This window comes from Ochotona princeps, chromosome 9, assembly GCF_030435755.1.
Source record: "Ochotona princeps isolate mOchPri1 chromosome 9, mOchPri1.hap1, whole genome shotgun sequence".
In the NCBI taxonomy this organism is placed as follows: domain Eukaryota; kingdom Metazoa; phylum Chordata; class Mammalia; order Lagomorpha; family Ochotonidae; genus Ochotona; species Ochotona princeps.
Genome location: NC_080840.1, coordinates 79,000,034 through 79,026,907, shown reverse-complemented (window position 1 = coordinate 79,026,907; position 26,874 = coordinate 79,000,034). Strand labels below are relative to the sequence as shown.

The following is a 26,874-nucleotide window of genomic DNA, read 5'->3' as shown; positions in this document are numbered from 1 at the left end:
GCAAAGTCAGATATGCAGAGAGGAGGAGAGACAGAGAGGAAGATCTTCTGTCCAATGATTCACTCCCCAAGTGACTGCGACAGCTGGTGCTGTGCAAATCCGAAGCCAGGAGCCAGGAAATTCTTCCGGGTCTCCCACACAGGTGCAGGGTCCCAAGGCTTTGGCCCATCCTCAACTGCTTTCCCAGGCCACAAGCAGGGAGCTGGATGGGAAGTGGAGCAGCCAGGATTAGAACCGGCACCCATATGGGATCCCAGCACTTTCAAAGCAAGAACTTTAACCGCTATGCTATCGCACCAGAAACGGCAATTCCTTATTAAAACTACATGATATGTGCAGGAATCTTATGGCAAATAATAAAGAAAGCCTAATCAGAAATGCCATTACCAAGTCCCCACCATGATACCAAATCATGGGCATGATACGAATTTCAGTTTTATGTCTGCAAAAATATGAATCTTACCATTTTATCTACACACATAGTAACTGTAAGAAGTTTTTACATGACTTTTTACGTCTCTATCCTAGAAGAGTTCCTGAATACATGGAACCTCACAATAAATCCAAACTTTCAGAATTCCTTCTCCTGGGATTCTCAGAGGACCCAACATTGCAGCCTATCATCTTTGAGCTGTTCCTCTCTATGTACCTGGTCACTGTCAGTGGGAACCTGCTCATCGTCCTGGCCATCCTCTCTGACCCACACCTCCACACGCCCATGTACTTCTTCCTCGCCAGCCTGTCTTCCTATGATATGTGTCTCACCTCCACCATTATCCCCAAGATGCTGGTGAACGTCTGGACTCAGAACAAAGCCATCAGCTACACAGGCTGCATCACACAGACGTTCTTCTTCTTGCTTTTTGCAGAGTTGGAGAACTTTGTCCTGGCTGTGATGGCCTATGACCGGTTTGTGGCCATCTGTCACCCACTGCACTACACGCTCATCATGAACCCCTGGCTCTGTGTGCAGCTCGTTCTGATGTGCTGGGTCATCAGTTTCGTCCATGCCTTGTTGCAAAGCTTAATGGTTTTGCGTCTATCCTTCTGTCTGCACTTGGAAATCCCTCACTTTTTCTGTGAGCTGAATCATGTGGCCCGACTTGCCTGCTCAGACACTTTTCTTAATGATGTCATCATGTATTTTTTTGCCATCTTACTGGGAGGAGGTCCCCTGTCTGGGATCCTGTATTCCTACTCTAAGATCGTCTCCTCCATCCGCACCACTTCCTCAGCTCAGGGCAAGTATAAAGCCTTTTCCACCTGTGCCTCTCACCTCTTGGTTGTCTCCTTGTTTTATGGCACAGGCCTGGGTGTCTATATCAGTTCTACTGCTACCCAAAACTCACATGCAAGTGCTAGGGCCTCGGTGATGTACACAGTAGTCACCCCCATGCTCAACCCCTACATCTACAGTCTCAGGAATACAGATGTCAAGATGGCTCTGAAAAGGCTCTTTACACAGAAATTCTGAGATGGTCCATTGATCTGGAGCAAAGAAAGAGCCCATTGTTGTAGCTGTCATTGTCTTCAAGTTTGAAATTGTAACTCCTGGTCAAATTACAAACATAGAATCTTCTTCTTGTGTGTTCAGTTTTCTTATAGTTTCTGCTCATTTGAATTACAACATCTATACAATTTAAGAAGCTCACTTTTTTTCTTTTATTATTATTATTATTAATTACATTGCATTATGTGACACGGTTTTATATGTACTGGGATTCCCCCAAACCCTCTCCCCATGGTGGATTCCTCCACCTTTTTGCATAACCACAGTTCAAGTTCAGCTGAGATTCTTTCATTGCAAGCATATACCAAGTATAGAGTCCAGCATCTTATTGTCCAGATAAGCTCAATGGCTTGTTGGGGAGACCTTCTCTGGTCTGAAGGTAGAGTCAGCAGAGTATCATCCCGATCAATCAAAAGCCTCAACATACCATCAGTAACAATTTATAACGTTATGGAGTTAATTGACATAGTATTGAGTAACCAATATGTTAAAAAAATGCAAGTTCTTAAACACACCCTGTGACTTCTTCATTGACATTTAAATTTTAGTTTATATACAACCGGGTTCTATATACCTTAAAATGGCTATAGATACTATTCAGCTACCTCGTGTCTATTTTCATTATAGTATTTAGCATTTTATAGTGTTGAAGCATAATTTTGCTGAACCTGGTTTTTTTTCGGGTAGTCTAGACTGGCTTATAACTCTATCAAGACATATGTCAACAGTTTAGGTGCCAAACAGTTTTAGGAGGGGTGTGCAGAGAAATCCTCAGTGCCCAAGTGAGGAGTAACTGATATTTGTGTCCCCCATAGTAAGGTATAAGTGAATCTACGCTGACTGTTTCCTGTCTGATTCTAAGCTTTCCTTGTTGTTCTCTGTCTACTCTAGATTGTTTGTTTGTGTGCTTGTTTGCTTGTTTTGAGGGGTTTCTGGAGCGATCCTGATGGTCATTGCCAGAGAGGGTGGGGACCCAAAGTTGGAACCAAGCGAGGACCAGAGAAAACTCCTCTCCCTAGTCCTGAAGGAAGTTTACTATTCTTCTGTTTCTGCGAGTTTAAGCAGCTCACATGTAAACCCTTCTGTTCTATGGAGTATGTCTAATTTTTCCCTTTGTTGCTTTCCTGTTTTCCCTAATTTCGGAACCAAAAGATCTAACAGTTTGTCTTGGACTTATTGACCATTTCCTGTGAAGGACACAAGTGTTTTAGTTGGATGTTATTCAACTGATCACTTTTGCTAGATTATCATACTTGAAATTAACTTTTTTAAGGATTCATTTATTTTGTTGGAAAGACACATCTACAGAGATAAGGGGAGAGAAAAAGAGAGAAATCCATGCACTGTTTCACTCCCCAAGTGAGCACAATTGGCCAGAGCTAAAGTGTTCTGAAGCTTGGGGTCTGGAACCTGGAGCCTCTTCCATGTCTCCCAGAAAGATTCAGGGGTCCAAGGCTCTCAGTTATCCTTCCCATTTATATAACTGGAAAAATTAAGATTATTTTAAAATGTCATCTTCTCTTATTGATCAGGTTTTTCCAGGTGGATTGATGAGTGGACATTGGAATTCCCAAGGATATATCCCAGTCACAGGAAGGACTAATGCACTTGGACTATTCCCTTTGGATGAAAACTGACAGAGGTTGATGCTGCCCTCAGAACCTCCATGGAGACCCTAAATAATCCAAAAGCAACACCACGCTAAGGGAATCAGAGTGTTAGAGGTATAGGCAGTGGGGTGTTTCTCTGCTCATCAACATTGAGTAGAAGCTGTAGGAGAAGCAGGTCAGGGTGCTGGGAAGGGTGATAATGGCTGGAGAGTGAAGCAGGCACTACAGCAGGAGTCCTCCCATTTGTGTAGCTGCATAATCTGAGCACAGAGCACCAGCCTCATCCCAGTGGCCTATCTAGGCCATCCAGCAGGCCTGAAATTTGTGATGTCACACCACGTTTATCCTCCACCAAGTCTTTCACAATTACCCACAATACTTCCTCACATAAGCAACACGTTCTTCTCTTTCATCTTGGAATAACCAGACAGTAACATTAGCACAAAGAAAACTTTCACACCCCATTTCACGTTGGGCTTCATACACATTCCTCCCTTTCTGCACACAGGGTCATTTCTTTATTTCTCATTTTGATGATTGTATGTTAAATACAATTAAATCTTTCACAAATGAGAACCTGCACTCTATTGATGAACGGCACTTAATCAACTCCAGAAATATGCATATATTGCCCATCACACAATCACCATAATCAAGTCAGTTACACTTGTTTTCTTAAATGATAGACAAAAGTGTAACTCAAGAAATATTAAAATAAAGCATTATTTTTACTTATTCCATGTTAGTGTTGGTTACACTGTCTTGTTTATGTGAAGCAATGATCAAAAGATAAATCATGCATCAAACTGGTTAATGGTTTGTCATGGTACTTTTTTCAATCATATCCATCTTCTCTTTTATATAAATTATTTATATAATGGGTACAGATTTCATGTATTCCACAAAGCAGTAGCTTAGTGTGACTATATGGACTTTTAATGCATGCTTTCTAATCCACATTTAGAATTCAAAATCCTTTAGATATCACCTAAGCAGTTCATGGCTATCTCATGTTTCATTGAGCACAACTCCCACCCATGGTTTTCTTGGGAATTTTCTTTTTGTATTAAAATATCAAACTAGTCTTACTTAAAGATGTTTTTCTAAGTGGTCTCTATTTTGAAATACATGTGAGCAAGTCTTAATTCAAGAGTCTTCCCCTTAATTCCAAGTCAATCTGGTATTGTGCAAGCAGCATCCAGTCACCTGGGTGTCTGTGAGCGTACCTGGGTATCATTCAGATGACACACATACACCTGGTACACACAAATATAGATCATTGCAAAGATGCTATAACAGTGGTGTTAGCCATGAAGTAGGTGGAACAGCATGAATCCTCCTGGTGTAAGGTGGTGCTGCATTCCCAGTGGGCTGTTGCGATTCCAAGAAGTCAAACCTGGTCTGGTTTAATAATTTCTATTAGAAAGGACAGAGTCAGAAATTCACATATTGTGGGCTTTTTCTGATAGCTAACATTCTATCATAGCTACTTTGTACATAGCTATTGCAAATATAAACATTTATATAATTGTTTCTTTTTTTTCTTTTTTTTTTTTTTTGATTGGTTACATTGCATTATGTGACACAGTTTAATAGGCAGTGGGATTCCCCCCACTCCTCCCCAAACCCCCCAGCCCCCTCCCATGGTGGACTCCTCCACCCTGTTGCGTTACCACAGTTCAAATTCAGCTGAGATTCTTTCATTGGAAGCATCTACCAGGCATAAAGTCCAGTATCTTATTGTCCAGATAAGTTCATCAGTTCCTTGGGGAGACCATCCCTGGTCTGGAGGTAGAGCTGGTAGAGTGTTTTTGACATTTCAAAGGTTCTGAATTGCTGCCACTCTCACCACTCCAAGCACAATGCGGTCTCTGGAGAATCCACTGATTGACATAGTCTATCATAGAGTCTCCATTTGCCCAACACTTACATTGCCAACACATAGCTGAGGTGGTTGATCTACCTGCTCTGTCCTCCGTCAACTAATGGTTAGCGTTCTGAGTCCGAAACCTCGACTGAGGAAATCCCCATAGAGCGTTTCTCTGAGATGTTCCCAGACCAAACTCTCGTATGTACCAGCAAGAATTGGGCTGTCACAGTCCATCTCCCCGATCAGCTGGCGGTTGCAGTTGCTGGGCTGGTTCTGTCTTCAGCCCCGCCTTCCACTGGAACCAATGGGTATCCGCAGTCCAGACTGGCTCTACCCAGCATATACTCGGCCCTCGCCCAAGCCAGTAGGAGCTGCCGTCCAGTTGGGGCAACCTACAATAACCCCACCAGACCCGCCCCCTGCCCTGGTTTGCCAATATGTGTGTCCAATCTATCCCACATCCCCTTCTGCTCTCATACATGTCAATGGGCATGAGAACCAAGTCCCATCTAACCAGCTCAGCTACCCAGCCCTCACAGATGTTGTTGGGTGTCTCTCTGTCTAGCCACCCCAACTCCTGCCCTAGCTTTCATGCCCTTCCAGGGGGGGTGGTAACCCAAGAGAGAGGAGCCCACTGTTTCCCTCCCAGGCCACTCCCCCTCCCGGATTATGTAGTCTCCAGGTGGTTCTGTGGTTTAACTTGACAGAACTAGCCCCCAGTGCCAGCTTCTACCAGCTGATGCTGCGGCCAAGCCCCAACAACACTCACCAACTCTAATTGTAGATTGCACCAGTAGGAACAATCCGCCCAGCCTGGTTCTTCCCTGATCTGGTCCACATGAGGCGCACAGGTGCAGTAGCCCTGCCTGGTCTGGTCTGCCCCCATCCCAGCTCATGCTCTCCAGTAGGAGTAGCTGTTCAGCAAGGGGACCACCCCTTATTCTCCTGCCGGTTCTGTCCCCTCCCTTCCTGGCTCTCATATGTGCTGGTTGGGTGCTGCAGTCACGTCTGGTACAGGCAACCACACCTTGGCATTCTGCATGGTAAACAGCTTTTGTCGCGACCGGACCTGGCTCCACTCACAGTCTGTTCCAGTGTTTGGATTTGCCAGTGGGTGGAGTGAACTGATTCAGCCTGGTCTGCCCCCGACCCTTGCCAAATGTATGCCAGTGGGACACATTCCATGACTTCTCGGCTGTATCCTTCCATGCTTCTTGCTCTTAACTGCAGGATCTGTGTCCTGCCAGAGGAGTCGCCCAGGCTCCTCCATCAGAACCCCTCCAAGTGCCAGATTTCGCACATACCAGTGAGTCCATGGGCCAGCACTACTCAGCTCACCTCCTGTCCTAGCAGGAACAGTGGCCTCTCCTAACTGGCCTTCAACCTATTCTGTTTCTTGCTGTTGGATGTCTCAGCCCAGCCACAGTGCATCCATACCCACATATAGTTCATACATGGCTCAGTTGGGGTTGAGACCTAGCCTAGTCCAACCCACTTCTACCCTGGTCCTCCAGAACACTAGAAGGTATTGCAGTCTGGCCTGGCCTGGTGTGTCTTGTCCCAGTCCACACTTGTGCCAAGGGAGACTACAACTGTATCCTGACCAGAACGCAGCCCCATTCCAGCTCATGCGCCCCTTTGGGGGGGAGCCTCCACCAAGCTAGGATGTCCCCTTAGCCCCCCGACTGGGCCTGCTTCCAGCCATAGATCACACACATGCCAGTGATTGCTGACTCAGCTTGACACAACCCATCACCTGTCGCAAACCCCTGTCTTAGACATTGTAGCTCAGCATCCGGGGCTCATGCAGACCAGTTGGTGCAAAAACCTAGCTGGGCCTGTCTTGTGGTCCATCCTGGTTTCCAATCTTATTTGTGGGATAGGGTTTGCTCAGTGCTGCCCAGTGCAGCCGTTCCATCGCCTTTTCATACACTGAGAAGCCATTGGTGCTACTTTGCCCAGCCTGTCTGCCCCCCAGGTCCGGACCACCTGTTCACCAGTGGGAGCTATAACCACCAGGGGACCTTCCCAGGTTTCTGCCCTGATTCCCTCCCAGATCCGGTTCTCCTAGATGCCACCGGGCTTTAGGCCAGTGTCTGGCGCAGTCGGGCCCTCCCATTGGCCCTGTCTGAGCTGGTAAAGGTTGCAGTCCAGTCAACCCCACACCCCACACCCCACTCAGAATGCACTCTCGGGTGCCACTGCTCCTCTTATGGGCATTCCCCTTCAAACGTTCAGGTTTCAGTCCCACTCTTATGCTACAGTTACATGTCCCTTTCACTGGCAATCACCAGGAATTCGTGTTTCACCTATACTAAAGCTGGTCTAACTCATGAGTGTCCCTGAGCAGCTATCACAAATCATAAAAACCCCAGAGCTTGCCACTGGGGGGCCAGCAGGCAAGAGCCTGGCACCAATTGGTGCACTGGCCGTCTGAAACCCAGGACTCAGCCACCGCCTTTCCTTACATTTTTGTTGCAAATATCAAGATGATATTCAGTTTTATGGATACATATATATACAGAATTTCTGAGTATGTAGGTACATTTCAACCATGACTCTAGCCCTCAGTTGATGGAAAATCTAGGTTAACTCTATGTGGTGGCCATTGTGAGCTGACCTGCTATACAGACATGGGCATGCAGGCATCTCTATTCCTACACTGTGTCATTCCTTTTGACTATGTTCATAGAAGTGAGTTGCCTTGGCCCCACAATAGGTCCATGTGTGTTTCACTTGGACAATCTATAGAGTGTTTTCCATAGAGATCCTGTTAATTTACATTTCCCCAAGAGTGTACCCTTTTCTTTGCAACCAGGAAAACAGCGTATGTTTTGAACTTTTGGATAATGACCATTCTAACTTCAGTTTTCACTTTCATTTCCCAGATGACAAATGACACTGAGCATCTTTTCCAGTGTCATTCACTTATTTCTTCCTTTCAGGTATAACTATTCATACAAGTGGCTCATATCCACCTTTATCTGTTTGATTGCTTGCCACCCATGAAAAGAAAACATCAGCCAGGTGTACAAACCACAGGGGCCTTTGTTTGAGATCTGCTCTCTCTCGGGGACCTTCTCCATGAGGCGAAGGAGGAGAGAGAGAGAGAGAGAGAGAGATTGATCTACAGGGGTTGGGGAGAAGGTAGGCAGTGGAACTTAGGAGAGATTTTGGGGGGTTCTTTGGTTGGTTGGTTGTTTTTGGTTTTTGAGAGGTTTTTATACCCATCCCAACACAGAAGCTGGTGCAGGCTCTGCTCAGGTCCTAATCAGGTAAGGAATATCTGTCTGAGTTTATGACTAGTCCACTGGATTTTTCTGGCTGGGTGACGTGTCTTGCTCCTGCAGCACTTTCCAGTTCCAGATTAAGGTCTGAGTAACATGTCAGGTCTGAAGTAAGCCCAGCCCCTCTCCTGCACCCACAACAGTCATCAATATTCTTAAAAAAAAAAAAACTGTTTTTATTGGGAAGGTAGATTCACCGAGTGAAGGAGAGAAAGACAAAAAGATTGTTCATCTGTTGATTCATTTCCTAAATGGCCTCAACAGCTGGGGCCCAGCAAATCTGAAGCCAGGAGCTTTTTCTGGGTCTCCCACATGGCTGTAGGGTCCCAAAGCTTTGGGTCATACTCTGCTGATTTCCCAGACTATAGCAGAGAACTGGATGTGAAATGGAGCATCCAGGAAACAAACTGTCTCCCATGTGGGATGTTGGCACGTAACAGATGAAGGGTTAGCCAGTTGAAACATCATGCCAGACCCATGCCTCATTTCTTCACTGTTGAGTGTCTTCAAATTTGTGTGTCCTGCATTTTCATCTTTGCAGAGTTGTCTGATTTACAAACACTTTCTCCCATTCTGTTAGCTATCTATTGGTTTTGACTATGCAGAATCTTTTTAGATTGGTCTTCCACATTGTTCTTGCCTGTGTGCTTGTGTGTTTGATAGTCTTACCTGGGTCAGTGTCTTTCAGTGGCTGCACTGGGTTTTGCTCTATTGAATTGGATGGTATCAAGTCTTAGGTTTATCTGTTGCACCCCGAGTGTTTTTTTTTTTATCTATAGGATATAGTTTCTATAGGATTCTAGTTTCAAACCTGTTTCCCACATAACATCATTTGTTATGACCTCATCCTTTCTATGGTCAAGTGTCTTTTGCACATTTGTCAAAGTTCTTGACTGTAGATCTATGGATTTTTCTTTGTGGAATTTCTACAATGGTTTCTGGTATTTGTATCTTGAAGAGGAAAAAATGGTTGAGCAAGCATTTGCTGCTTCACCAGGTGCAGTAGCAAGGAAGTGTATAGAATGTGGGGCAGCCATGATTCAAATTGACACCTATGTGGGATGTTGCAGGAAGTGGCTTAACTGACTATGCCAAAGTGCTGTCCACCCATTACTCTCCCAACCCCAAGCAGAACCTTAAATGAAACACCAGATGTCCACTTCTACTTCTTCTCTTTTGAAAATATTAATATTTATACTTGATGAGACAGATCCACACCAAAAGATTTTTGTATTCCACCATTGATCACGTGTTGCATCCTTGTAACTACTGATCTCAACCATGGACAGCCTAATTGGAAAAAATGCACAGAACGGGTGAAAAACACTGTGTTGAATCACTTCACTTCAATTATTTCTTTATTCATTTGACTGAATGTATTTCTTGGTTACATAGGCATTTACCCAATGCCATTTGTCTTAGCTGTGGTGGACACTGGTAACAAGGGTTGGGTTGTGTTTATTTTGCTGTGATTTCATTCTTTCAAACTTGAAATTATTATCATTTGGCATATCAGTCCTGTGTGTGTTTGTGTGCGTGTGTGTGTGTATGTATCTATGTGTGCGTCTGAGCAATGATGGAAGTCTACAAACACATGTAACTGAAGCTGCCAAGCCTATAGCCTACCTCCCCATTGCTTTGTCAATAGCTGATGTTCTTTCGCCATGTCAGAGTTAGTAAATCATCTTGTGTTTAGGACATTCCATTTTCCTCTCACATCTCTGTTGTTTCTTACCATGTACTGTGTCTCTTTGTTAGATCTGTTTGTAAAAGTTGGATCACTCTTACCGATATTGGAGATTCAGTCTTGCTTATCCTTTGACTCAGCATCACAGAGATGCCATTCCTAATTTGGGAATTCTACATCAACTCCACTGGCTAGGATTGGGAATGTGTGCTAAGTGAGTAGGAGTCTTCCTGGGCACTATGGGACATTGACCAGCATTCCCACCTTAAACCCACCACCCGATTCTAGAATGTGTCTACATGGGACAGTTCAATTCCTGAATATATGTCTCATTGTCCCTTCCAACCCCTAATCAACACATACAAGGTTGCAGTTTAAGAGCTAAAATCCATCTCCATTGATATTAATAGACACCCTCAGTACCTGAACTACAATTTTGGGTAGATGTCTTACTCTTTCAGAGCTGTACCATTGCAACTTAACTGTTAGGCTCCAGGAGTGCTGAGTGCTGACCAAATACAGTAGATTCTTGAAGTGTTTAAGGAGATAATCCTTCTATGTTACTCTTCCAAGAGAAGTGTTGAATATAAAAATGTCCATATATATCTCTATTCATTGCCAAACATTTTATGAATGAGAGCCCATATGGTTCAAGGGAGACCTTGAGAGGAATGCAGTGCTGCTTCCTGCTGTCTTGTCTGGGGCCAAAGCCTCCCTCTCCTGCAACAAACACCCGGGTGGGCTTTGTTACCATTGATCTCATCCAGGGGATCCCAACGGGTCTGCAGGTGGTGCAGAAAATGTTTCGGCAAACAGGGAACTAGAAGGCTTACCTGGGGAAAATCTTGTCATCCAGGAGCTGAGAGATCACTGTGTGTTTTTGCCTGCTGGAGCGATGAATTCATTAAAGTGTGTGTGTATTGGGAAAGGAAGAGAGCATTCAGTGAATTCAGCAAGGTGAGGGGATGAGTGACATTAAAGAGATGATCATGGAACCTAGCTTGAGGAAGAAAAATAGGTGTGATGTGAAGAACCTAGGTTCAAACATCTTTGCAGTGATGGAGTATAAAGGAACCAGTTATTGCGTAGACAGAGTGGCAGACAGCATTTTAGCACTGGCATGTTTCAGTATTATTTCAGATTGGGAGGAAAGAATGAGACCAAGGAGTGCTCACTGACACTGTACCAGCAGTGCACGAGGTGCACATTCTGCCGTCATGTTCCCTGGGACCAGATCTTCAGAATAAAACACTATTTCATGTGTATAAAGGAACACACTGATAAGCTTTGCCTGCAGTCACTGCCTGATGGGTGAGTCTCAATGTATTTGTGATCTTGTCCATCATTTAATTCACTGTTTTATCAAGGTATTTGTTTCTACACCATGGAGTCATGGTGTTGTTATTCCTGCTTAATGAATTGCATGCTTTCTAATGAAAGGATTGGGGTTTTCCCATCTCTGCTATCTACCTTCCAGTTCTCTCTCTGGACAGATGTGTCTATGGGCTTGTATGAAGATGTATGCACCTTATGTGGTGGTCTATCTGTCATTCCAGTTATGTGGCCCCACTGCTTTTAAAATCCCCACATATCTACTTGAGTCAATTCATTGCCATTTCTACATGTTTCCACATCACTGTCATGTCCCTGGGATTCACAGTTGTGTCTTCAGCACTATGTGCTATTCTGTAAGCGACAAAATGGGAGGCATTCTGCATTGTCCTTGGGCACAAATGGCCTTCATGAACACCTGATTTATGCATCTTTAGAGAAGCTCAAATGATACATTTCGGTTTTGCATCTCGGTTACACGTGAAATGATCTCATCTCTAGGTCTTATAAATTTAATGAATAATGCAATTGGAATCGATTAAGTGTTGATCGTTGACAACCAATTTTATGTACGGATGTAACTCCTTTGAGTTCTCTTGCTCTATAGTTTGTCACCACATCATTTCACCTGATCTCAGTCCCCTGCTGCAGTTTCTCACATAATGTCTCATCGTCTTCATGGTTTTTCTCTGTTTAATGCACATGGATTCACATCTTTGTGGAAATGGACACTTCTCATGGCAGGTGCAGTCCTGCTCATTTGGATCTTGATGTGTAACAGTGCCAACAGAGGACAATGGGGTAGGGGTGCATCTGGCAGTGCCCTCGGAAGATGATTACCCAGGACCATTGTTTTCATTGTAACATGGTAGACTTGTGACAGATGAGAATAAATACAAAAGCTAGAACCAATAAAGGAAAGGCGGTACCCAAGCAAAGTGAGAAAGCAGACAGCCTTCTGCATAGCAAGACTAAATCAACAGGGAATGGACACATTCATCTTGTCTTCTATTTTATCTTTAAGAAGTCTGCATTTTGTGGGTTTTTTGGTCTATTTTTGCCTTTTGTGTTGTTGATATATTCTTTCATGCTGTGAAAGTTTTAATCCAAGAATAATATTATTTTTTCCCTCAGAGTACACTGTCACCATCTATTACTAACTTTTGCCGTCTGTGAAGTGTGTGTCACTGGAATTCAGTCCTGGCTGTGACCAAGTAAGCATCTGTTCCCTGTGGGTCCCTCAAGATCCACCTGTATTCAAGAACGTTTGCCTTGTTTCCGTGTATACGTTTGCAAGGAAAGAATCTTGATTGAATTTGAATTGTAATACTGCATCAAGGTGGAGGAATCCACCAGGGGGGAGGGGTGTGGGGAGGGGTGGGGGGATTCCCAGAGCCTATGAAACTGTCACATAATGCAAAATAATTAATAAAAAAAAGAATAGGATTGGGCCCGGCGGCGTGGTCTAGTGGCTAAAGTCCTCACCTTGAACGCACCGGGATCCCATATGGGCGCCAGTTCTAATCCCGGCAGCTCCACTTCCCATCCAGCTCCCTGCTTATGGCCTGGGAAAGCAATTGAGGATGGCCCAATGCTTTAGGACACTGGAGCCACGTGGGAGACCCGGAAGAGGTTCCAGGTTCCTGGCATCGGATCGGCGCACATCGGCCCGTTGCTGCTCACTTGGGGAGTCAATCATCGGACGGAAGATCTTCCTCTCTGTCTCTCCTCCTCTGTGTATATCTGGCTGTAATAAAATGAATAAATCTTAAAAAAAGAATAGGATTATAAAAGGCTTATATGGGACTTGCATGATTTAAAAAATAAATTTCACAGTTTCTGCAAAAAAAAAAAAAAACAGCGTTTGCCTCCATGAGTTTATCCTCTTTCTTACTGAAAGAGATACGTGTTTAGTGTTTTTGCTTATCATACAATGATACATATTTTGTGTTATTGCTTATTGCACAATGATCTTAGACAGAAAGAAGAACATGACAATAACAAAAAGAGAAGCTGAATCTGAACGCTTCCCTGGGACATTGCATCTGGAGGGAGAGGAGTGTGGAGTTCACCCAGCCAGGTGTCCTCACTGTTTTTCATGTCTGTTCCAATGGCAGTGTAGGCATCTCTGAAGAAAAACTCATCCATTCTATGCTCTCTCTCCTTTTTACTTCATTTTTTTTTTTTACTGTATATCATTTTCTTGCCAAGGGAGAACACCTAGGCAATTCAAGTATTCTCTGGACAATGGAGCCAATCGTTAAGCTTTTCACAACTGATGTATGTTTTTGAAAATTGAAAATCAGTCACAGTTGAAAAGAGAAAAATCTTGCATCTCCTGGCTCACTGTACCCATGAACCAATCTCAAATCAGGAGCTGGGCGCTTCATCTGGATTTCCCACAGGGATACAGTGAGCCATTTTCAGCTGCTTTCCACAAGTTTGTATCGGGTAGCTGTATCAGAAGCTGAGCAGCTGGAGACTAAACTGTCACCTATAGAGAATGTTGGCATTGCAGACAGCAGTTCATCCTGCTACACCACAGTGACAGACCCCTGAAAGTTAATTCAGTTTTTACAGTGTGAACAGATAAGGACATCTACATATATAAAGGAATCACAAGAAGTCTCATGAGGAATACATGTTGTTAAATGATTAAATATGGCTTTCAATTTTTTGCCTCAAAAGTAAGTGTATATTTTGAGTATTATTCTTAAAATGTTTGAGGGTCCTGATAATTTGTTTTCCATGCTGTCCGGATCGAGAGGGTTGTTATAGGGTCCTGTTCATTTGTTCATTACACATGCTTAGAACATGGTAAATATTCACTGGATTTCTCCCAGAAGTAAGAGAACACAACTTCAAGGACAAAGTGTGGATATGAGGGAAAAAAGATACCTAATTAGTTTGGCAGGGATAGACACAAATAAAAGCATTGAATTCTTAACTAAAAATAGGAATAGAAAATTCATGGCAGGTGAAAAATGAAGGCTTGTGACGTGTTCTTTTTATTTTATTTTATTTTTTGTAGTTACATCACATATATGAGAGGAGAAAATAAGACCCAATTTTTAGAATTCCTTCTCCTGGGATTCTCAGAGGACCCAGTCCTACAGCTTCTTATCTTCGGGCTCTTCCCCTCCATGTATCTGGTCACTGTCAGTGGGAACCTGCTCATCGTTCTGGCCATCCTCTCTGACCCACACCTCCACACGCCCATGTACTTCTTCCTCGACAACCTGTCCTTCTCTGACATTTGCTTCACCTCCAGCACCATCCCCAAGATGCTGGTGAACATCCAGACACACAGCCAAACCATCAGCTATGCTGGCTGCCTCACACATATGTTCTTGTTCTTTTTTTTTTTAAAGATTTTATTATTATTGGAAAGCCGGATATACAGAGAGGAGGAGAGACAGAGAGGAAGATCTTCCATCCGATGTTTCACTCCCCAAGTGAGCCGCAATGGGCCGGTGCGTGCCGATTCGATGCCGGGAACCAGGAACCTCTTCCAGGTCTCCCACGCGGGCGCAGTGTCCCAATGCATTGGGCCGTCCTTGACTGCTTTCCCAGGCCACAAGCAGGGAGCTGGATGCGAAGTGGATCTGCCGGGACTAGAACCGGTGCCCATATGGGATCCCGGGGCGTTCAAGGCGAGGGCTTTAGCCACTAGGCCACACCGCCGGGCCCCAGATTGTCTTCTTCAAATTGCTTTCTGTGTTGGATGATGTTCTCTTGGCTGTGATGGCCTATGACCAGTTTGTGGCCATCTGTCACCCCCTGCACTACATGGTCATCATGAACCACTGGCTCTGTGTGTGGCTGGTTCTGATATTTTGGATCATCAGTTTACTCCATGCCTTGCTGCAAAGTTTAATCGTTTGCGAGTGTCCTTCTGTCTGCACTTGGAAATCCCTCACTTTTTCTGTGAACTGAGTCAGGTGATCCACAGTGCCTGCTCTGACACCTTTCTTAATGATCTTATTATTTATATTGTGTCAATGCTGCTGGATGGAATTCCCCTTGCCGGGATGCTATACTCCTACTCGAAGATTATTTCCACCATCCGTGCTATCTCCTCAGCTCAGGGGAAACTTAAAGCCCTTTCCACCAGTGCCTCTCACCTCTCTGTCATGTCCTTATTCTATAGCACAGGACTAGGTGTTTATCTTAGTTCTGCTGTTTCTCAAAACCCAAGTTCAATTGCCACAGCCTCAGTGATGTACACTGTGGTCACCCCCATGCTGAACCCCTTCATCTACAGTCTCAGGAATGCAAACATCAAAAGGGCTCTAAAAAGATCTTTGGACTGAAAGTCAATGTCTGTGGCTAAATAAGTGCTAAACACTACAGAAATCAATGCCTCAGGTTCAAGAAATCTTACTCCAAGATCAGATTGTGAAACTAGAACTTGTTCCTTCTGCCTGTACATTTTAACCGTCTCAATGTTTTAGTTTCTGCTTTTTTTTTGTATTTAGCAGGTTTCTCGTGGGTATTTTCATTGTTTTCCTTAATATATCCTCAACGATTGAACCTGTAATATGTGTCAATTCCTAAAGTCTCAGAGAAGAGTAAAGGATATTCTAATAAATTCTTCTGGCTGACATACAATATCGAGTGACTCTTATTTTTACTGAAAAACTGTCATGTAGAGTCCAAAGTTGGACCCTATGTTACAACTACGTCATTAATATAATTTGTAGGACAGGAATATCTGAGACCTCAGTTTTCCCACCTTACATATATCATTTCCTTGACTTTCTAATATAAATTCATCCCAAATTATGGAATTAAATATTCAAATGAGTGCTTCCTCACTGGGTCTTACACCTGTATTTAGTTTGCTAATTCCATTTCATTTTCCTGGGCCAGTGTCCATCATAGTCACAGCAAACATAGCACAGCAGTGTCTACTCCATTTCTTTTTTGTGGACCTGTTTATGTTCTGTACTATTCTGGAATGGTACCATTACACACATCATGGACAGGCCTCTGGTATCAGACTAAGAGCAATGTGGTTGCAGCTGTAGAAGGGTTTCACAGGAGAGTTTGTGTTGGTGCACCTGCTGTGTATTTTGGTTGTTCTCAGTAATGATACTCTGGGTGTAACTTTTACTGTCATTTTGAGAGATATTATCATTTGGAAAACTGAATCAAGAATGCATGCATTTGTTATAAATTCATATTCATGTACAACTCTCTCCAAAAGAAGTTTAATTTTGAAGCATGAAAAAGGTAAAAATGTGTGAGAGATATTTCTTTTTTTTAAATTTATTCACTAATTACATTATATTATGTGACACAGTTTCATAAGTACTGGGATTCTCCCCACCCCTCTCAACTGAACTTGAACTGTGGTTATGCAACAAGGTGGAGGAATCCACCATGGGGGGAGGAGAGATATTTCTTAGGTATCACAAATCTAGCATTTTTTTCCATGTATGCTCTCATCTCTGACCCACATGAGTGTTTGTTATCATAATATAACCTACACTTAAAAATCGCTTTAATATCTGAAAAACATATTTCCACCAAATTCATTCTCTACAAATAGTCCAGACCTTTCTACAATCTTAACTAATACACCGAATTCTTCTATTCCTCTTGCATTGTTACAAATTCTTACAATATCTTAGCCTAAACCCTTCTTTTTTCCTCAAAAACACCTATGCTCATATTTCTTTAGTTCCTCCACAGAACACACTTCCTGATCTTACAAAATCATGTCCTTTCTTAGTTCTCACTGGTGATCCCATACCATTTAGAATTTAAGTCCTTCAAAAATGGATTGTGTAGTCTAACAATATTCAGAATCTGTAGGTATTAGATTTTTTTTATTACTTTCTGAAAATATAACTCCTATGAACAAACCAAATGCATTAAATTGATGCAATAGAAAAAGAAAATTTCAAAGTATATAAAAATGTATCTTCTTTAAAAATGACATAGGCTACTCCCACTGGAGGCACGAAAACCAGGACAGGGGCAGGGGTGGCTAGACAGAACGGCAGCTGCCAATGTGTGTGTGGGTTGGATAGTTGGTTGGTTGTGTTGGGCTAGGCTTCAATGCCCATTGACAAGTACCAGAGCTAAATGGGATGTGGGATAGACTGGACAAGCCTGCGGTACATACTGACATGTATAGGAACCAGGGTAGGGAGCAGGCCTGGCGGATGTTAAGGGGAGTCATCCCAACTAGGCTGAAGCTCCCACTGGTTTGCGTGAGGGCCGAGTATGAAGTGGTTGGGATTGAGCTGGACTACAACACCCATTGGTTAACGTGGAAGACAGGGCTGGAAACAGAAATGACCCAGCAATTGCAATGACCAGCAAGTGCATAAGCTGATTGGGGTAACGGACTGTGCCAGACCCTGTACTGGTAAATTCACACAAGAACCAGGTTTGGGATCATCTCAGATGAAGTTTCTTTGGGGATTCCTCCAACTGAACTGCTGATCTCAGAACCCCAACCATGAAGAGACTGTCAGCCAGTGGATTCCGTGTGGATTTTCATGGCGATTGGTACGGCAAGATTGTCAGCAATTCAGAACTGTTGACCTGTCAAAGCTGCTTGAACAGGACCCTCGGAGCGTGCCTCACATGGGGGAGCTGGGATGGGTGGGAGGCTGGGTGAGGCTTATCCTTTGTTTCCCTCCTGACCCCAGATACAGGGAAAAAATGATGATATTAGTGTGGAAACAATAGTATTACTCACTTTCCAGTAGCCCTTGATCATTTGTAACCTAATCAACTAAGTAAGATCATTTAAAATAAATAAATAAATAAATAAATAAATAAATAAATAATAAAAATGACACAGGCATACAAATGTATCTACTATTTTATAAGACCTTAATATTTTGTGAAATAAAAGAATTTATGATGGTTAAGAGTCATTTAAGAGTCGTTATGCCACTTAAAATTCTGTAATTCCTTGCTTTTTATGCTTGAGCTACTTGTGGAGGTTGTGTGAGGCTTTGAGCCATGCTGGTTAGAAGTCACTTCATGCTGTTTCCCTGGGACCCACTTTAGTATCAGGTGATGTGCCCTCCACCTGCACAAGAACCCCAAAGCTAAATACGGGTGTGCTCTCCTGAGCAGAACACAACAGAGCTTAACCTTGTCTGAGTGCAAAGAACAATTAGTAAGCTTTATTCTATTTGTCCCAGCTTCATAAATATGAATTTCCACTTGAGCAATTTAGGCATAAATCACACAACTTGCTTCATCTTTTGTGTCTAGTTTCAATATAACAACAAAGAAGACAGCAATGCTTGCTTTCAGGGAATGTGAATTGTTCTGTTTATTTTGATCCAGGAAATGCATTTTTTCCCCAAGGAACACACACACACACACACACACGTACACACACACACACATATTTCCTTTTAACTCTTTGTAGGTTTTGCTTAAATTTGGCAAATACAATTGCAAAGACACCATCCTGCCTTCCCTTCCGTCTTTCCCTAACTCAATTCCCCTCATTCCTTTCTTCCTTTTTGCCTTAATTTTTGAAAAACGTATTCTCACTCTCCTTTATAGACACAGCTTGGTGCAACATGAACCATCATATTCAGCAAGTAAAAAACTAGAGAATTCAGACTTCCCTAGAAGTAGAAACAACCATCAAGTATCAAGATGCTCTCTCCATGAAGATCATTTTGTTTTTGCTTCTTTTTATTACTCTTTTATGATGCAGTTACATAGGCTCTGGGATTATGCCTCATCCCTCACAAATCCATTCAGCCCCGAATTTCCCCAATATTATTACAGTAGTATAGTCCTTCACAAACAGTCATAAGTCCATCATTCGGGTATTTAATCCTATCCTTGCATTGCAGGCATAGCCAATGGCAGAAAACCCAGCATCCTGCTGTCAAGATCTATTTAACAGTTTCATTAGGAATCCATCATTGATTTGGAAGTAGGGATGCATGTTGCATTGTGGCTTCCTATCTCAGGTTGACAGTCTCTAATACACAGTTACTGTACATCCCCTTAAATGAAAAGCCATCAAACAAATTCAACAGGAGAAAAATTGGAAAAGCTACCACAAATTTAAGTTATATAAGTTTTCTACAAGATTGGCATTTTAGCACTGTTGGGGGTGCACCTATTTTCTTGATTTCCATTTGACCTGTTCCATGCTATGAGATATATGTAAGACACCCAAATAAATTTAACTTTCTGAGGATTAAGTTTACATATGTCCTATGTTTAGTAAAGAAAAAAAAGACGCATCAAGAAGTGTGATACTTGGTTGTGGAAATCCAAGGGGAATGGTTCGACTTTCTGAAACTGGTTGGTGAAAAGTTAGAGACAACATTTTATTAAATCACCGATCCATTTACATTCTCTCTACCATAATTCAGTGCAAGCTACATAATTAAGCAGTAGCACAAATAAGTCCATAATGTAGGTATATGTGGGACCCATGTGGCTAGATATGTAAAGTGAATGGTTTGTTAAGGGTTCATGCAGTATTGGTTAGTCTTTAATAAAATAAATTGCAATTAAAATTTTTTTTAATTTTAAAAATATTTTCAAAAAAATAATTGAATCATATAAGAATTTACTTTTGTGCTAATGTTTTGCTTTTTACATTAATTTATTTTGAATAACAGAAAATAGTTTGACTTTTTAGGGTATATACCATAATTAATATATGTGAATAATGTGTAATAATCAATCAAGATAATTGCATTTCTGTCTCCCTAAATATTATCATATGTAAATATTGAGAAATGTATACCACTAATTATTTTGAAATATATAATAAATCATTCTATTATAGCAAAAATATTAACTACAACACATGAATCACAGGCTTAGTGCAGCACTAAGCATCAAATTCAACAAGCAAAAACGAAGAGAAATTAGTTTCCCAGGAGTAGAAACAACAATCAAACCTCAGGATGCTCTATCCATTTCTACATTATTTTTGTGTTCAGCATCAACTACGATCTATTATGGGACACATGATAATTGTCTTAGAGGACCAGATTGTCTCACTAAGCAAAATATTTTAAAGTGAGGGACTAAATGGCAACTATTTGCTATTGCTGCAGAGTGGGATAAAGGAAGAAAGAGAAAGAGGATTCATCTGAGTCCATCAGGGTCTCTTGGGAAACACCTGCAAGAACACGGCTTTCTGTCATGGCCAGAGTCCCTCACGGCCATCAGGTGCTTAGAGGTCAGGGAGCTGCCTAATGAGCAGGTGCCAGGAGCTATAAGGAGCTCCTCTGCTGTGGTCCCTCAGACTGTGCAACCTTGGGCTAGAAGCAGCCTGCTTGTTGCATTTGGGGTCGTGAGTCTGTCACAGCGACTAAAGCTGCCCTCCTTCCCTCTGCTGTGCCTGGGACTGAGCTTCAGTCTGCAGCATCCACCATCCAGGGAGGAATTTGGGCATTCATACAGACACTTTAGTCATGCAATTGCCTTGCATGTGAGCATGGTAGACACTGCAGGAGGGTTCCCAGGCTGTGGACACAGACAGCTTTCTCTGGGGATAACCTAGACCTAAAATAACCTAGCTAACACCTGGAATAGGTCTGGGGTTGTTCTGCTATACTTAAATATTGAATATGTTTCTCAGTGATTATCAAAGGGGAGAGAAATGTTGGGTCTTCTAGGGCAAGAAACATTGCTAATGAAGAAATGAGGGAAAGAAAAGATCAATTCTAACAGACAATGAGTCTTATAAGTTTCTTAGAGAACATATGGTTAATTTTGCAGCATTTAGGGATCTGGAGGAAGTAGAGGGAATTTTCTTTGTTGGGGGGATATGTGATAGAGTGAGGTCATACCACTTTTGCAGGGAGAAGGGACCTCTTACCCACAGATGAAACTGGTTAGAGAATCTAAGAAACCAAACCCTGGCCCTGGAACTGGAACTGCCTCTGCAGACTGAGTCACCACCCTGCCTGTTCAGGCAGTAAAGAGTTGCTGTAACTGACTGTCCCAGTATTGACAGGAAAGGACCAAGTGAGGGGAATTGTTTGAATGAAATCCTGATAGTAGCAGCTGTTGGAACACACAAGTCTCAGGGTGTCCTCTCTTCTCTCACTCTACTCTCACATAACTCGGTGTTATCTTAAACAGACAGCGACTAGAGCTCTATCAGACACCTGCTTGAGAGTTATTACATCACCTGTGAGTTGGATACACTCAAGACTTTCCTGTCACTCTCATTTTCTCCAGCAATTTCAGTGTTTTCCCGGTGTGCTGCCTGGTGAGAGAGTTTTATTCCTGTCCTTATGGTCTTCTTACCTACAATGATTGGCAATTGTTGACAGCTTTCTTTCTTTCTGCCATGGAGTACATTGATGCGTACATGAGTTTAATACAGAACAATGAAAAATATATTCACATGGTAGATTGGAAAGCTCCAAAAAGAATGAAGCAAAAATTTGTCTTACTCCATACTTATGAGAGGTCATCAAAATTCGAACAACTGTGTTTTACAAGATGTATGCACAAAAATAAGTGAAGCTTTTAGCTGCATTTTCTAAAACATTCTGATGAACCCTCAGGAGAATGTAAGAAGATGTGTGAAAGCTTGTATTTTTTGTTGTCGAAGTCATTAACTCATCCTGGGTTCCACACACACATATATTAAATACAAAAATTTTGTTCTGCACACGAAGTCTTAGTAAGTCAGTTTTATATATATATTTCCAGCCTACTCCATGCTGAGTCTTTCTTATCATTTGACATGCTTTGTGATTCCTCCTTGCTTAACATGACTGAGTCATTTGCTCACAATTGTAGCACTTCTGCCTTCACTTGTCCCATGTAAGTGAGGAACACTTTATTTCATAATCAGAACTGAGTCTCTTTATGTATCAAGATATACGGAATAACTACTTATACACTGCTTCTTCCCCTGACCTTTCCTTCATGCATTCAAATGGACAAAACAATGGTGACTTTTAACCTCTGATGAATATGTATTACTCAACTGGTCAAAAATATGTCATTATATATGAGAAGCACTTGATGGTGTAGAGAAGCACTGAGGGTAGAAAGGAATGATGGGTCAGTGATCTCACTTGGAAGGACCAATAACTAGTAACATTATAATTGGAAAAACATAAATTTGGGATTTCTGTTGTGTTGGTTGCATCAGCATTTTATAAATATGATTCAGATTCTAGTACTTCTTCCTGATAGTGATCTGCACCACATGAAACTGATCAACCAAACACAGCCTTCAGAATTTCTTCTGTTGGGATTCTCAGAGAACACGGCACTGCAGCTTATTACATTCGGGCTATTCCTCTCCATGTATGTGATCTGTGCAAGTGGGAACCTGCTCATCATCCTGGCCATCCTCTCAGACACCCACCTCCACACGCCCATGTACTTCTTCCTCGACAACCTGTCCTTCTCTGACATTTGCTTCACCTCCAGCACCATCCCCAAGATGCTGGTGAACATCCAGACACACAGCCAAGAGCCATCAGCTATGCTGGCTGCATAACACAGATGTTCTTCTTCATATTCTTTGGAGCATTAGATGACTTTCTCCTGGCTGTGAGGGCCTATGACCGATTTCTGGCCATCTGCCACCCTCTGCACTACATGGTCATCTTGATCCCCTGGTTCTGTGTGCAGCTGGTTCTGCTGTGCTGGGTCATTAGTGCCGTGCATCCCTTGTTAAACAGCTTACTAGTGCTGAGACTGAGCTTCTGCACACATCTGGAAATCCCTCACATTTTCTGTGAGCTGAATCAGGTGGTCCACACAGCCTGTTCTGACACCTTTCTCAATTACCTCATTGTGGATTTTGCAACTGTGCTACTGGGAGGAGGTCCCTTGGCTGGTATTCTGTACTCCTACTCTAAGATCAGTTCCTCCATCTGTGCCATCTTGTCAACTCAGGGGAAGTATAAAGCCCTTTCCACCTGTGCTTCTCATCTCTTGACCATAGCTCTATTTTATGGAACAAGCATAGGTGTGTACCTCAGTGCCAGTGCTACTCCAAGTACAGCCTCAACTGCAGCAGCCTCAGTGATGTACACTGTGGTCAGCCCCATGCTGAACCCCTTCATCTACAGCCTGAGGAATACAGACATGAAGAAGGCTATGAAAAGACTGTTGTTCCATAGATGATAGTGGAACCCATGATGTTGGGAATGAACAGTGTTGGTGACTTCATGTCTCAAGCCTCAGAATCAGACACCATGATGCATTTGTCAGAGGAGGAAGCTAAGCTTGCTTAGTCTGTTCACTGTCTTTTTTTTATTACTTTTTAATCAATAACTCCTTTGTATACAAGGCAAATGAATGATCATTTCATTCACTGTGTGTTATCTCTGCTAGCACACAATTTCTTTCTGACTTTTCCTTTCTTCCCACATTTTGTGTCAACATTGTTCCAGAAGTACAAAAGGACACAAAAATTTTATGGAGAAAGGATTTGAATGAGGAGGCAGGTGTATGTGCTAAACAACATTTAACTCCATGTGTATTTTTATAGTGTGTATACTACTTTTACATTTCACGGTTATATTTTGTAGTATTCTCTGTTAACTACCATATAAAGTTGCCTTTTGTGCAACTGTCCTATTTCAGCTTGCACAATGTTTTCAGTTCCACCAAATTTATTGCAAAAAGGTAAGATTTCATTCTTTTAGTTGGTGGATGCTAATCTACTTTACATGTATACCAGATATCTGTTGATGGAATGTTCATTAGCAAAACAAGTACACATGACCCTGAATTGTTTGAGGTGAAGTGTGCAGAATTGAAATGCCCACATTTCTCATGATACAATTTCTTGTGAAATAACATGTGACACTATTCCTTGTTCTCCTTCTTAGCTGTTAGTTTAGTTTTCAGATAAGAATGATTCTAGAAGACGCTTGCATGTTCTAATCAGTCCAGATGAAAAAAAATGTATATTTTATGTTTTTTTATATGTGATAGTAATATACAACACCAACAAAAGCTACAATGTGTAAGAATGAAACTGGTGACCAGTCCACTACACTTGTTGGCAGACACAGGACACACAGCTGTAGTGCTGGTCCGGTGGCAGATTTTTGGGGTCATTTTTCTGGGTTTCTGTTCCCTCTGTGGTACATGAGATCTGAGCTTGTCTTGAGGAGGACTGGGTATGGCCATAGCACCCACTTGTTTGCCGACCATAGAGGGCAAAACAAATTGATCAACTACCTTAGTGCAACTTGACAGTAAATTTCTGGACAAAGGAGACTCAGTGGTGGACCCTGACAGTCAATCGAGTTCAGAAAAATTTCCTCATCTTTGGAGTGGCAAGGCAAGCAACATCACAGAAGTATAAAAAACAATTGAACAGAACCCTCAGAAAATGCTCAATGGGGACCCGGGGATAACATCGGGTGCAGTTCCCCTGTGCCCAGGGTTATGTGCCGGGCATGGTGTCTCCTCTTGTATTCCCCTCTTCTCCATCTGCAGGGAAAGGAAGAAGAAAATGTGTAAACAAGGGGCTCACCCACTACCCCCTACTCATCAACCCTTCCCACCCTGATCAACTATGTAATCATCATCACTAATAAAATAAAAAAACAATGAAACTGGCATCTGGTAATTTGGTTCTTATTAATCAAATATGTTGCTTGCCTATATTTGTATATATTGCTGTACAGCTGTAGTCTTTCTGCATTTTAATTGTCATTTTGTCTGTGATTATATCGTGGAAATTACATTACTATTAAAAATTTTAAAAAGGAAGGAAGGGGATATATGACAGATTTCTTAGATTTTTATTTATGAAATATATGACACCTGTCCTGTTTATAGCCCTATTTTTTTAATAATTAATTTTATTTTACTTGATGTTAACCTTGTTGAGAAGAGTGGGGTAGGACAAGCATTAGGGAAAGGTGGGTGTGATATTTGTTTATGAATTTTCTATTTCTCCTGTCAGTTTCAGGGGATGGGAATTTAAGGCGAGAAGCCATACCTAGCTTCCCTACCTCCCCAGGACACAGGGTTGGGGAAACATTACCCAATGCCAACACACGTCTCATTGTGGAACACACTCTGAAGGTCTTGACCAGGTGGTATTGATAGTTCTGAAATGTTGACAATCTCACCAATCCATGTATGATGGAGTCCTTTCAGTGTCCTTTAGCTGGCATAGTCAGCTCAGAGTCTTCATCCGCTCAGATATATACAGGCATCATTTGGCTGGGGCAGTTATCCTATTTGTTCTGTCCTCCTTTCCCTGGAATAGTACAGATGTCCCCTGCAGGGCTCAGTGGGCTGCCATATCCTCCATGTGGGTCTGGACCAATGTCCTCCACGTCTTTTCTGCTATGAAGGATCAGTTCTCACAGGTAGGCCAAGGGCCAGAGCCAGTTGGCCCAGGACACACCAGACCAAAACCCCTGCAACTCACTGGTACCCACAGCACATCTGAGCCAAGAATGCAGGCCAGGTGATTTGAACCCACTGGCCCCACATACTCAAAGGGCCCAGAGACCCAGCACCCACCGTGTAGGCAGACCAAGAACCCAGGCCAGCTGACCAGAATCCCACTGGCTTTCCCATCGCTAAACCCAGAGACACAACATCCACCAAGTAGGCAGGCCAAGAACTCAGGCCAGGTGACCCAAACACGTCTGGAATCCCCTGGCACAACACACACCTCAGGGACCATGGACACAGTATCCAACATGCAGGCAGACCTAGGACCTCCTGCCAGAAATCCAACTCCCAGGACTCAGGGAACCAGCACCCATGTGCAGGCAGGCCAAGGACCAGAGCAGATGACCCAGATCCACTGGCACCCCCATGGACGAGGCACCTACCATGCAGGCAGGACAAGGCATCATACTAGGAGACCCAGGTACTGCTGGATTCCCTGCTCCTGGAGTTCACGGATGCAACATCCACCACACAGCTGGGCCAAGAACCCAGAACAGGCAACCCAAACACTGCCATATCCAACACACCCAAGGCTGATGGACCCACACCAGCCAAACAGGTAGTTCAAGAACCTGAGCCAGGTGACTCAGGTCTGCTTGAAACCACATCCCCAGTTTTCACAGACCTGGCAAGAACTGTATGGATAGTTCAAGAAGCTGAGCCTCGTGACCTGAAACCCACCTGATCCCCCAACCCAGCTTTCACCCAGCACCCACCGCTCATGTTATTCAATATTGCTCTTCTTGGTGCCGGGATAGATATTTTGGGAAAATTTCTGTTTCTTCATTGGAACTTTGAGTATTCTTCTTATTCATAGCAGGACCATATGTTACCAGAAATCTGCCCTTGAGCCCAGCACTGTAGCTTTGTGGCTAAAGTCTTCACCATGAATATACCAGGATCCCATATGGGCACAGGTTCTTACCCCGGCAGGCCCTGCTTCCCATCCAGCTCTCTGCTTGTGGCCTGGGAGAGCAGCAGAGGATAGCCAAAAGCTTTGGGACCCTGAACACATCTGGGAGACCTGGAAGAGGATCCTGGCTCCTGGCTGTGGATCATCACAGTTCCAGCCATTTTGGCCGCATTGGGAAGAATCAACAGACAGAAGATATTCTCTGTCTCTCCTCCTGTCTGTATATTTGACCTTGCAATACAAAATAAAT

The 26,874-nt window shown here is 42.9% G+C and overlaps 1 protein-coding gene and 2 pseudogenes across 1 annotated transcript; all 3 read left to right on the top strand.

The window, feature by feature from the left end:
* The first annotated feature begins 544 nt into the window (after positions 1 to 544).
* LOC131477926 (olfactory receptor 7A10-like) lies at positions 545 to 13,855 on the top strand. The gene is made up of 3 exons (XM_058668422.1): positions 545 to 1,463; positions 1,619 to 1,646; positions 13,702 to 13,855. Exons 1-3 carry the CDS (start codon positions 545 to 547, stop codon positions 13,853 to 13,855), a joined length of 1,101 nt encoding a protein of 366 aa, XP_058524405.1.
* Positions 13,856 to 14,340: 485 nt separating this feature from the next.
* LOC118757501 (olfactory receptor 7A10-like) lies at positions 14,341 to 15,609 on the top strand (annotated as a pseudogene).
* Positions 15,610 to 22,481: 6,872 nt separating this feature from the next.
* Positions 22,482 to 23,410, top strand: LOC101521927 (olfactory receptor 7A10-like; annotated as a pseudogene).
* Positions 23,411 to 26,874: the final 3,464 nt, after the last annotated feature.